Here is a 13,570-nt window from a genome sequence, read left to right as displayed (position 1 = left end):
TCGTTACCGGTCGAGATCCAGAAAATAGATCTACGTGATACTATCCGGCCAAGTTAATTTTTATATCAAATTATTATTATGAACAGATTTTCAAAAACAAATAGTCCTAACTAACATATAAAAACTCCTTTTCCGAACGAACGAGCAAAGAGATCAAACAATTGCCCCATTCGATCCAAGGAGTTCACACTAATTTTGAAGTTACAAAAACTACAACAATTTTCCTTATAACGACTTAGCAAAATAAGTGCGGAGTGGTCGAAAAAGTGGTAGGATTCGAATCATTTCCAAAAGCGTTTGCCCTTGGGCTAAAACACGACAATGTATCAAATTTCATCAAAATATCTCGAAAATTGCAACCGATAGGTTTAACACAAAAATTCATGAACTTCACCGTTTTCTAAATCGACCGATCTAGCCCAAACGCGAACTTTTATGCATTTTCGCCCCAAGAATAGCTGCTTAAAGACGAAGATTTTTCCTTCGGAGTTAACGATTTTTTAGTCATTGGACGATATTTCACTCCGCGAACAAGAAAAATCTGAACATTTGACGAACTCATAGATCAGAAGACTTAGAGGAAAGATAATGATGACACCCTCAAAACGTTTATATGCAACTAATACCAACTATGTTTTCATCGAATAAAATATGTTTCCTAATTCAACTTAGCCAAATCAAAAAATTGACATTCATCAATACATAATTATAATCTGTCTCTATGATAAAGCACACTTCTGACAAAAGCGAGTATACAACACTCTAGCTGTCATCTGTGTAAGATAAAATTTGCATAACATGTATAAGCAAAAAAAAGGAAAAATGCCTCAACAATTGATGGCGTCCACCGTCTCTTCAGAACGTTTAGATTTACCTGTCATTTTAACTTCACGCCACGAACTGCTAAAGATTCTAACAATTTAATATCCAAGTGTGAAGAATACATACGTTTTGCTACATATAAACTGGCGGAAAGAGCAAAAATTTGAGATAAAGAGAGAGAGAGAGAGAGAGCCGGAGAGAGAAGGGCGATTAGGTAATTCCTTTCTTGCCAACTTAATAATGGATATGTTAAAATAAAATCTCCAGTCACTACTTTATTTCTTATACATCAGTCATTAACGACCATGCATCAAGGCCGTCGTCTAAACTAATTGAGAAAATGCAGTCATAAGAAAAACAATTTGATAGGTTTTATGAACAAACGATTATGCAAAATGTGTCTGCAGTTTTTTCTCGTTTTCTTTTTTTCTCATAGAATTTTATTACATAGGCGTACACGTATATACGTATATTTATATACTAAACGTCATAAGATTATTAGTTTTAAACTTAATTTAATTATTCTGCATAAGATATTCATACAACATACATATTATCAGGAGAAATTAATAAAATTTTAAAAAATATTGAATTTTCCTTTATTAGTTTTATACATCATCAAGTAGTCATTGACATGTAGAAAATGAGTTTGTTTACTAAACATAAATTCTACATTTTATGTATCTTTTTTATATAGATATATGTGTATATATATATATATATATGTTTGTTTACTATTTGCAGTGCAATTAAACTTTGATTTTTTTTTTTTTTAACCTTAATCGCAATGGCTTTATACACAAATATAAGAATTTAAATTTTATTTCATATTCATCGAAATACATTATTTACTCAGTTACTGAAATTAAAATAAAACTAAACGGAAGAGACAATTATAAGGCTATGAGCGAATTCCTTCATTTCTCCACTTCTTTCTACCTACGTCTTCAACATTTCACCAGGCAACAAATTGTTTACCTCTCTAATGTCCCACAAATATTTCATTTCCCTCTCGTGTAGCTCCATTATGTTAGCTTTTATACAGGATGAATTCAAGACTGACGACCAATTCAATGATTTTGTAATGCAATATAAACTCGAAAGAAAAGTCTGTAAACTGTATTTGATATTTGTTTTATAATTAAATAAGCGTATTAGAGGCGTTTCTCTCACATACACTCGATGCTTTACCTTCTTAGCGATTGATTGTACAGTTTATTTATTATTCCTCATAAATTATACATAGAAGTAAAACTAATGGTCTAAACGAGCGATCATAAAAATGGGAGAAAACTATATACAATTAGTAAATTAATTCCTAAAGGAAAGTGTGCGATTTTCGAGAAGAACGTTTCTGAAATATTTACAATAAATACACCCTACTAAACATTAATGTCGTTACCGATCGTGGGATTTGTTGTGGGATATAATTCTTCGGAATACTTAGGTCGACATTCGGCACAAAACCATTTTCCTTGTGGCGCTACCATTATGCCCACACATTCGAAATGAAACCATTCAATAAGACAATTTTCTCCGTCGCATGCTATCATTTCAGAGACTTCGTCGTAAGGGCAACGACAATAACAATAGACCGATTCACCCTCTCTCGGTTGCCTAGCACCCGCCGGCGGCCGTATAGGATAGCGTATGTTGTTTGCCTTGAAATACTGCAAGGTAGCAAAATCTGGGTTTGGCAGCAGCGCTGGTGGTATTTTATGATTGAACGCCTTAGTTTGCGGTGTAGGCGGTGGAGGGGGGGCCGAAGGTAATAGAGCGGAAGCAGGATTAGTTAAAGGAAGCGGTCCACAAAGACCATGATTGGGCTTAATAAAATGAGCTAAAGTTGTACTTATGGCGTTGGTAGTTATACTGTCATCGTCACTGCTGCTCTCCGACATGTTATATTCACCTTGAGAGCTTGATTGTTTCACATTGTTATTCAAACCAATTTCTGACGGGCGTATCTTTAACGTGGGTATAGGTGGCAAATTACTACCTGAATTTAGATCCTTCTTCTTAGATGGTCGTTTACGTGTTGCTTTATCGCTTGTGCCAGTTAAACGTGGCTTCTTCTTATTTGAAAGAGTAGCAACGTTACTTGAGGACGAATTGAATAGATTCCCTATTCCCGAAGTTTTGGGAATTCTCGTAGCTTTATTTCTATTGTTTAATATACTTTTTGATGGTGTCGGCAAATCCTCTTTGCGCCAAGTTAATTGAGGTGGTGGCTGAGGTTTAAAAGCTCTCATGCCTATCATAAGGGGCTGACCGAAAGAACCGCTTGTAATGTTTTCATCATCACTTGTGTAACCATAAAATTTATTAGGTCTACGTGCTCGTTTTGAACGTTTCAAGGACCCGTCTGCATCTGAGCAGCTGCTTCCTTCGCTTATGCGACCCGTACCAATGCCATAAATGGCCGTGGCCATATTTAAAGGCCTAGACAGAGACGATTGCTCATCAATGATTGCCGTTGCTGATGCATAAATATTACTCGCCGGATGAGCGATAGTTAGTGGAGGCGGGATTTGAGCTTCTGCAACTGACATTAAGGATTGATGTTGTAGCTCTGGCGGGTTTGTACTAGCTAGAGGCGACATTGATTGCATATTATTAGCATGATTGTTGTGCAGTCCTGCCGCTTTGCACGAAGTTTTCCGGTCACGTTTCTTTTTCTTCACTTTCACTTTAATTTTTTCACTGCCCGCCACTTCTTCTGGCAAAGAGGGTGTTGATGGTCTACTGTTTTCAACAATATCGTAGTTGTGTGATGGCGAAAGTCTTGTCTGAGCCATAAGTTGAGCTCGTTTTTGAGCCAGTAGCTCATTGGCTAACTTTTGAGGATGTTCATCGTAGAATTCCTCGTCGGTTTCCGATTCATTGGTCTCTAGATCACTTTCACAGAATGGAGGTTCCTTGGCTGGAGAAGTCGGAGCAAAATTTTCGTCAGCGTCCTTTTCTCCATCCAGTCCTGCAACATCTTCTACATTGATAATGTCGCTGGTGCTAAGTTTACTAGAGTTTTTGACAGGCGATAAACTTTCACTTTTTTTCCGAAGACGGTCTCTTTCTGATTTTTTGCGATGTTTTTTACGCATTGAAATATTAGAGGCCGCTGAAGTATCACTATCGTCAGAAGATGAACTCGAAGAGCTACTATCACTTTCGCTAGATGAACATGAGCAATTGGAGCCACAAGAGCAACTGGAATCCGAGCTAGAACTTGATCCACTAGATGAAGAAGAGTTTTCTGATTTTTTTGAAGACAACTGGAGGGGCGACTTTTCATTTTCTTTTGTTGTTGGAGAACATTTCGGCGTACTATCCTGTGGCGTTAACAATCTAATTGGGCTTTTGTCTTTATTCTCTAAGGGTGGTGGAGGAGTCTTCGGTTTATACATGGCACAGTAATCGTGATCCGAATAAATAACATGCAACATATGTGGAGTTGGATAATTATCCTCCGTATAATCAGCTGTGGTTGTCAAACGTTTCAATTCTTCCGCGTTTGTGCCTTGTTGGGTTTTAAGGAAATTTTTCCAAATTTCCAAAACTTGACCAGGATTCTGCTTCTCCGTTTCAGGAGACATCTCTTCTTCGTTCTCAGCCTCCGAAGGGGGCGAGAGCATAACACGTGGCAAAGCGTCCAGCTCACCCTTGGTTTTTGAATCTGAATCGGAATCATCATCGCTACTGTCAGATTCTGATAAGTTAGGCGCAGTTAAATTCAAATCATCCAACAATTCTTTAGGACGTTTATGTTTTTTGTTACGTCTTTTACGCGGGGTATCTTGCTCAAGCGAGTGAGATTTGCTTTCCTCCTTTCGTGATTCAATCTCAGCAATTATGTTGGACTTTTCGTCGTTTTCTTCTTTTTTCAAAGTGTTTTCGAATTTCGTATTAGGATCTTCAACAGGTTCCTTCTTAACAAGAATGGATTCTTCCTTGAGTTGTGCGACACCCTTTTCTGGCTTTTCATCTTCCTCCCCAAGGGCTTTCCCTGACTCGTCGAGTTTCTTCAACACCGGCGTTACTGGCATTGGCTCATGCACCGCAGCATGTTTGAGCAAAAGTCTTCTGGATATAAACTTTTCATCACAATTATCTTCGGCACAAGGATATCGTAAATCTCCAGTATGTAAACGTTTGTGTACTCTTAAGTGCATGGCTTTGGAGAAAGACATATTGCAAACCTCACATAGAAATGTTTGCGGAGGTATGCAAAAATGGTAAACATGACGCCAACGTTTCTGTAGACAACGCTTGCAAATTGTACTTTCCGTTCCATGTTTCCAAAATAAATGTTTAGTTATGTCCATTTTATTGCGATATGCTATACCGCATCGATAACATAAATGGTGAAGTTTATGTTTCCACACATGTGAACTGAGTCTGCTTTGGTCTCGACAGTCTTCCAAACAAACATCACAAGCAAAATGACGTTTGCGCAAATGGACCATCAAACGAAACGGTGACGGTATGTTGTCCACGTTGCATAAGCAACAACGGAATTTCATGTCAAATACGGAAACTTTGTTTGCTACTCCAGGGCATACATGGCATAGAATCTCACTAAAACTGAAGAAGTGAGCACGGCACATAAAGCAAAGGATAGCAGTTCGCAAGTGCATCTTCCGATTATGCAAATATAATTCTTTATGCGTAGAGGTGACGAACCGGCATTGAAAGCATTCGAATTGTCGTTCATCGAATGGGAGGGTAAATGCGCTTATGCCCATTGAACAATAGCTGCTCAGATTGAAGTGATGTTCTTCTAAATCCGATAAAAAACTCTTCAGTTTTGTCACTATAGTGTCTGAGTAAAGTTCTTCAGCTGTAATACTATCTACCGTTGCGACAAAACGATGATGAGCAATGATGTGCAACACCAAGCTCTTACCATTCACCGCTATACGACGAGCGTAGTTACAATACAAGCACAAAGGATAGACAGCTTTCAAGCAGATTCGTACAAATTCAATAGTTTCATATTTGTCTAAGGGACGGTCTAATTGTAATTCTGTTGTCAAAGTATCTTCACTTGCAACTTCTATTCCATCGGCTGGTAACTCTTTGTCTCGATTGGCTGCCGATGGTAGAAATTCCTCGGATCCTTTATTAGAACCGCCGCATACATCGATTTCCTTATCCTCGTCTTCTCCAGTCGCTTCAGAATGTTCACTAATATCCTTGTGCTCTAAATCAGTTTGCGACGAAGTATCCATTGGACTTAAGCGCTCATCGCTAGCGTTTATATCTACTTTCTCAGAAGGCTGTAAGCGTTCATCAGAGTTATTCGCGTCTTCTGCCTTCTGAAAAGCTTCGGTTGGTAGATTTGGAAACATCTTGCCTTCTTCTATTTCGCTTTCTATGCTATGATTAACATCCAACGTTTTCGTAAAATTGCTGTCTGTCGAAGTGCTCAGCGATTCGCTCGTGGACTGAGTCAGTTCATTCCTAAAAAACGCAATTAAAAATAAAAAAAAAAGTCAATAGAATATAATAAAAAATATTGAAAATATATTGCTTGTAGTGCTAACAATATTTACCTCATAACTGTTGGAGTGGGTTGACCAGTAATTGTTTCATCAATATCCATTACCTCACTGCCAATAGTGTCACGTCTTTCCAGCATTTTCAAAGTTGACGCATCGTCATCATTCGAAGTAGTCGGGGGCGGTAACAAACTAGGTTGTTGGATTACATCCAAATTGCATTGATCTTGACTTTGCGTAACACCGTCTGTACGTGCCGGAAACCATCGCGAATTTGGTGAAGCCGGCGGAGTGGGCGACCAATTTTGCTCAGCAGCGCCCTGGCTAGATTGTGATGGAGTGGCGGACGGTCTCGATAAGACATGCGGTTTTGTTGCGTGTCGTGAAACTTTCTTAGTCCGTTGTATATCTAATTTAGTTCGTTCAATCTCCTGCATAATACGCAGCAAATTTTTATTGGGTTCATCAAGTGAATCATCTTCATCCAAAGAGTTATTAGCATTCAAAAGTTTGTGATCAACAGTAACTTCACCTGTTTCAATTTTCGTTGACGGCGTAGTGATATCGCTATTCTGGCTTACTGTTTCATTATAAGAAAAAGAAGATGGTCCGGTTAAGTTAGATTCATTTTGTTTCGATTCGTCGGCCAAATTCTCAGAATGTCCTAGGTCGTTATCTCCATATTCGCCGTCATCACTATCTGAAGTACTAAGAGCCGCATCAACAGATTTTTGGAACTCTTTCGGAACCCTAAGTTTAAATTTCGGCACGACCAATTTGGGCAGAGCGACAGCAGTAGACTGCACGTCCTCCGGCCTATCCGGAGGTAGTTCAACTTCCGTCATTGCTCTACACTGCTGCTCTTCCAAACGTTCGCGTTCGTCCAATTCTTTAAACGGATTTGTTTGCGTAATAGGATGGCTGGTTGTACACGATTCATCAATTACCATATTGCTACTACTATTGCTGTCATCGGTATGCATATCGTTAACCGCCAAAGAGGCCGAATTGGGCTTAATATCACAATTCAAAGTGGACGCCAACGACTCGGTACTAGTCGTTTCTGTAGTAAGAGGTTGATAATTAGTCAATGGTTGCATAGGTAACATCTCCGATGGCGGGACAATCACTTCCTTTGTTTGAGGTCTAAAACGAAACGATGGAATTAAAAATAGGAACAATTAATTGCGAGCTTACTTTTTCGCTAATTGGGGTTTTTCCTTTTTCTTTTTAAGTTTGCTAAAGTGTTTGGCTTCTGAATGAGTCTTGCACTGATTCGTATGTCGTCCCTTCTGACCGCATAGCGGACAGGGTGCAATGTATTCCGAACAATCGTGATGTGAGAAAGATTCATCTTCGCCGAACATATGCTGGCAAGTACAACACATTAGAAACCTAGCTTCCAAAGGGTAACTTCCCTTTAAAACTGTAGTACAGTTTCGTAGGGCCTCTTCGGAATGATAATGGTTCTGCTCGAGATCATGTTTAATTTCCAAATGCAAAGCTAACTTTTCAGCAGTTGGAAAAAACCGTGAACAATATAAACACATGTGGCGGTTGTGTTTTTCTCGTACGTGCAAGAATAGATTCCAATTTTCATGGAATGTACCACAGCTAGAACATTTGTAGTAACGTTTCCTGCCAGTTAAAGGAATCATTGCAGCTATTGTTTTCCTGTGCTCTTTTCCAACCTCAGATATTTTTGTGGATCCGCTTGCTGAGCTGCTTACCGGCAAAAGACTGCTTGAGCTACAGCATGAAGCCTGATGATCTGTTAAAGCGGAAAATGAATCAAATTTTCCGACTTTGCATTTAAAACAAAAGTATTTAATTGGAGTTGTAGAGGTCGTGAGTGTTGCGAATGATGTAGATGGTGGGGGAAACGTTTTTGAGACGCCCACAGATGTTTCCGAAACAAGTGGCCCCTGCGTCGCTAAAACATTGTTACGACTTTGAAACGGTGGCTTAGAAATTGGCGTCACTGGTGGTGGCATTAAAGGTTTTTCCAATTGTTGCAGGAGTAGAGATTTAGAAGTAACTGTCACTTCGGGTAAAGTAACTGTAGCTTGGCAAGATTCCTGTAAGTGTAAATGAAATTATTTCTTGAAAAACAAAAAAATATTTTTAATTGACGTTCGTACCGGCGCTTGAAGGGAAGAACTGGAGTCATTATTCGTTTGGGAAACTGTTGCCGTGTCATCACTGTTTAAGCCCCGGGAACAAGGCTCTTCTTCCTTAATTTGCATGCAAGTTGCTTTCTGCTTGGCTTCCTTAACTTGCAGCGATGATTCACAGGCCAGTTCCTTTTCGCTTACGTGATCATTTGGAATTTTCAAATATGCTTTTTCCACATTTTCTCCCATTTTCATATGTTCGTCATTGATTACTATACTTTCGCTAACGCGATCCGTGAAAGTGCTGCAATTATCATTTTTGTCCGCTAAATTTAATTGTTTCTGTTGAGGTTCCGTACTCTCACTGGCACTACTATGGGAAAGCTTTCGCTTCAGGTCAGTTTTAAACGGTGTCACCTTTTCCTCTTTCATTAAATCTTCCATGGGGTCCATGGGGTGATCTATAACTAACTGTTGCGAAGAACTTGAAGTACTACTTGAATCGGAACTGCACGAATTTACTGATGAGCGACTGGCGGCTTCATCCGCAAAAGATTGAGTCCAAGGTGATGCTTCATTTAGCCTTCCTTCTTCAATTTGTTGGGAATTTCCAGGTTCTTCACCTTCCTGTTTACTGTTAATTGCAATACTTTCAGCGGATAACGATGAATCTACGGAAACATTTTTCTTACTACTTGCTATAGACTCTCCAAAACTTGGTAAGAAATGATCCGTGGATGTATGTTCACCGTTAAGTTGAGTTGATCTTGGGGGAGATGTATTGCTGCTGTCGTCTGCATTTATCACATTCGTATGCCACTTCCCCAATTGCTTATCACTTTCTCTAGTTTGCTTTTTATCCGCAAACATATTCTCAAAAGTTATTTGAGTTTCAGGTGTATTTCTTTCCATTGCAAATGGATTATGGCCTTTATTAGGTACTTTGTGATGCTCTTGTGACTGTCGTTGAACTAACAATGCACCTTCTCTCTCATCCAAATCGTTAACATCGGTTGTTGTTTCAAGCAAACTTTGCTGTGTCAATGATTCTATTGTTTGACTAGTATTGTCTTGACCACAATGATTTTCCAATTTGGGAGCATTGTCATTTGATTCGCTTCGAAATTCAACTAATTTTCCATTATTATTGTTACTGCTTGACCGACTATTGCTATCTTCTCTCTCTATATTACGAACAATGCAATGATCCTCTCCGTTATTACCAGCGGAATCGATTTCTAAATTTTCTGCTTGCTCCTGCTTACCTATAATATCTCCTGCAGAAAATTGATGCTTATGCTCTGTTTGTGAGAAGCCTGCAGATGTTTTCTCTGCAAATTCATTTTGTGTCTGTTCTTCATCGTCGCTTCTGAGAAGCTGCTCTTCCTCTTCCTTTGATATATTATCCACACTTTTACTCTCAGCATTTTTACCGTCAATGCCGTCAGTATCATCGTAATCGTCATCATCACTTCTGAGCAATTCATCTTCGTCATTATATAAGACTTTGCAGCAGGTTTTTGATACATGTTCATCTTGAATATCGTATTTGAATCTTTTTCTTTCTGGCGAATGTTCGTCTTCTTCGTCCATAACAAATGAAGATTTTACAATTTTATTTTCCACCATCGGTAGACTATCCGTCTGTTTTTCCACTTCTTTACTGTTTTGATGGCCAATGTAATTCCCATCTTCCTTCTCTTCGTTCAATTGGATACGATCAACATTACTAATGCAATTATTTGTAGTTGTTGCTTCTTGAATTAAACATCTTTTGGTATTTTCATTAACATGCAGCGAATTATTTGCAATTTTCTGATCATCGTTATTCACTGGCGGTGGAAATTGTGTTGGTGTCGAATCTAAGGTGGAACTGATATTAACCGCTTCAGTTTGTGCTTGATTGATAGTTTCCATCATTTTATTAACTACCTTTAAGTTTTGACTGCAAATAGAATAAGACAGTTTGTTATTTACAGTTACCAGGGTTGATTATAATTTTAAAAGAGTACACCTTTAATATAACAAGTTTATGAATAATTTTTCAAACAAAAAACACAAACAAGACAACCAAAACATAAAAACAAAAGCAATTTGTAAACATAATTAATGAGAAAACCAATTGCGCTCTTTTACTTTGCTTTTCTTTTGCACCACACCACGTTTTCCCGTTTGTTTTAATTCTTTTACAAAAACAATTCCAAATCCAATGAGCTGACTTTTTTCCTATTGCGATGCTTTTTTATTTGGTTTTATTTATATATATTTTCATTTTGCATTGATAAAATAGAAAACACATTTGTTAATATTAAAAAATATGGATAACAAGCAGAGCAACGAACACGCGCCTTTTTTTTTTTTTTTTGATAATCTTACTCACACAGACGCACAGCTGAATAACACTAGATAAACAATTGGAAAAGCCATTGGCAAAATAAAAGCAGAATAATTATCGCACGACCTCGTATATCTATAACAATTGCTTGTACACACAACGCTATCACAAGTCTTAACTTACCTTGTTAGACTTTGTTTATAAAGCACCAATAAAGGACTACGGTCGCTTTAGAACACTTAAACCAAGGGCTGCTCCATTTAGCTTAGCGTAATCAAAATGACATATGTAGATAAAGACTGTATCCGCTGTCCAAGAGTTTTATTCGCGGGGCCGGTAGTGGCTGAACCTATTATTATTTTTTTATGAGTCTGTGCACACTAACGTTCACAGAGCAACTGAATGCCACAAAACCATATATGAAACGAGTACGCGTCAACGAGCCCGAAAACTGTCTCGCCCAGCGGAGTCTCACAACGCGCGCTCTCTGCGACAGGCGGGGCGGCACGGAGCACCCTCTTATTCAATCACAAAAGTTTTAACTATTTCTTTCTTTTCGATATCAGAATTTCACAATAAGATCTACAATCTTTTTAACAAAATATCGCATAAATTTCCTAAAGTTTATTGCGTGTTATTTTTTTTATACGCGACTAATAATCGTCAAAAATTTTTTCTGTAATATATTTAGCGTGATTTTCTGATGGCTGCTTTTACAAGAATTGGCAAAGCACACTATTTTTTTTTCTGCACGCATACACCTTCATACGGTTATTTTATATCTCGTTTTGGGATTATCTTTTCTATTCTTTTCATATCTTTTTATTTAAATATTTTATCGCTCATTAGAGCTTGCAAATTAAATTAGATAAATTTCGTATTACTGTTATTCCATGAGCATTTTAAATTTATTTAATTTATGAAAAACACACATTCGACAAACAAAAAAAATTGCTGAACTTTTGGCGTTCATCTTCGTTTACTAAATCATGTTCCGGGTTGCATAGGAGCGTATGCTCGGTTGTACAATAAAGGTCCTTAAATAAAAACATAGCGTACACTGAGAGATTTATCTTCATTTTATTATTTGTACAAAGACGTTATCAGAGAAATATAACATGGAAAACTTAAACGGAAAATTAGGAAATAGCAAAGTTTGAATTGAAAACATAAATATAACCATTATTTTGAATTTACAAGTACATCTAATGAATAGTTCAATGCTTTCACCGTTTTCAATGCTTGCTATGCTGCACTTATGCAGAAGCGGCAACACTGGAGAAATTGCGGTTGATTTTACAGGTGTAATTGTTGATTTACATAATTAAGCCCTGATGGCTTTCGAGTGGTCTAAGCTTTTTATTTAATTGCTTAACTTCGTTTTTTATTAAAAAATAATTATTCAGCAACGAACAGGACAATATTTAAATGAAAACGTTTAAATGAGCCACAGAGTTCTCAACACTGTCGTTTCTTCCGAATAGCCTAGGAAATCTCTTTTTGCGTGCAAGTTGGAAGAATTCATACACATTCCATAGCTAAGAGTACGAGGTCTTTCCTTTAATCTTTTACTTGCTATATACATTCTTGGTTTAGTAACTTATTTATTAAAATTTACCATAAGTTAACTTCATTCAGGTTCAGAAATTTATTTCAGGTCTCAAAAGATGCGTACTCGCTAACTAGAATTCGTAATAAAAATATCCCTTTTCTATACATCTCTCCGGGTGATCAGTTTCTTTGAGAAGAATGTGGAGGATTGAGTTTTAAATGATCAAAACTTTTTGCAGTGATTTTGATTATTCGCTAGCGGTTTTGACCTTCCTTTAACTTGCTTTTTCCTTATTACTTGAGAAATATTTAACAGAATCCATAGTGTGATCTTTGTGTTTTTTAATTTTTTATTTTTTAGTTAACTTGCTTTCTAGGTGCTAGTGTTTTTTTATATTTAAAGGCATTGTTTTATATAATTTTTTTCGATTTCCTTTTATCTTTTTTTGGAACATATAAGTTTTTTGTGCGATAAATTTCAATTTGGAGATTTTGAAATCCGTTCACTTTTCCACGAATTTTAATTGTAAATTCTATAAATCGTCCATTATCCTGAGTTCGAGATTTTTTAACACATCGATTTTCTAAATAGAAACAAAGTTTATTTAGCGCTTCGAGTTCCTGCTTTTTAGTCTCTTTTCTTTAATTCGTAATTCTCTTCCTTTAGTTATTAAACCTTTTCTCAATTTTTCTTGTCTTCCGAAAATGTAATCTTTTTTGCGTTATATTTTTTCAGGAGGTTAATGATTGTCTCTTGATATGGTCCTCATGTTTTCTAATTGTGCACCGTAATTTTCTTTTTATGCGTTCATTCTTTTTTAGACAAATTAATTTCATTTTGCAAATTAGATTCTTATATAATGTTAACAGCTTGAGAATCCCTTGCCAAAATTTTAGCATCTGGGATCGTTTTATTACTAATTGCTTTTAAAAGTTTTCCTTTTAATTTCAAGAATTTTTCAGTTGTTTCATCTCTGATTTCACTGAACCACAGACGAGTTTAAATTTTGTTGTGTAATTGCCATGTCGCGTCTTTTTTCATTTTTGTACTGCCCATATAGCTGCCCATTGCAGTATTTTTATTCGTTGCTTTCTTTGTGAACAAGAGTGGTAACTTGTAATATACAAGGGTAAAATATAATAAAATTATTATTATTATAAACTTAGCCAGAGAATAAATTCTAAGATTAAAGTCATAAAGCACTAGCATCTAAGGCTTTCGGCTTTAATAAAAACTCTACCGCACTTGA

The 13,570-nt window shown here is 37.0% G+C and overlaps 1 protein-coding gene across 1 annotated transcript; it reads right to left on the bottom strand.

Annotated features, from left to right (window-relative positions):
- Window positions 1-1,599: 1,599 nt before the first annotated feature.
- Window positions 1,600-11,750, bottom strand: LOC119636208. Its single transcript, XM_038031441.1, has 5 exons — window positions 10,953-11,750; window positions 8,462-10,379; window positions 7,518-8,398; window positions 6,375-7,466; window positions 1,600-6,282 (listed from the first exon to the last, which is right to left on the bottom strand). Exons 2-5 carry the CDS (start codon window positions 10,352-10,354, stop codon window positions 2,205-2,207), a joined length of 7,944 nt encoding a protein of 2,647 aa, XP_037887369.1. The 5' UTR covers window positions 10,355-10,379; window positions 10,953-11,750; the 3' UTR covers window positions 1,600-2,204.
- Between the last annotated feature and the right edge of the window lie 1,820 nt (window positions 11,751-13,570).

Source organism: Glossina fuscipes, unplaced genomic scaffold, assembly GCF_014805625.2.
Source record: "Glossina fuscipes isolate IAEA_lab_2018 unplaced genomic scaffold, Yale_Gfus_2 28, whole genome shotgun sequence".
In the NCBI taxonomy this organism is placed as follows: domain Eukaryota; kingdom Metazoa; phylum Arthropoda; class Insecta; order Diptera; family Glossinidae; genus Glossina; species Glossina fuscipes.
The sequence above is the reverse complement of the archived record's forward strand: the minus strand, read 5'-3'. Positions and strand labels throughout refer to the sequence as shown.

Excerpts from the sequence above, each read along its gene's own strand:
- LOC119636208 (XM_038031441.1), bottom strand. The coding sequence starts at position 10,354 with ATGATGGAAACTATCAATCAAGCACAAACTGAAGCGGTTAATATCAGT. Across the intron at positions 8,399-8,461 it reads GTTCTTCCCTTCAAGCGCCG|GAATCTTGCCAAGCTACAGT; the intron begins GTACGAACGTCA and ends TTACACTTACAG. Across the intron at positions 6,283-6,374 it reads CCCACTCCAACAGTTATGAG|GAATGAACTGACTCAGTCCA; the intron begins GTAAATATTGTT and ends TGCGTTTTTTAG.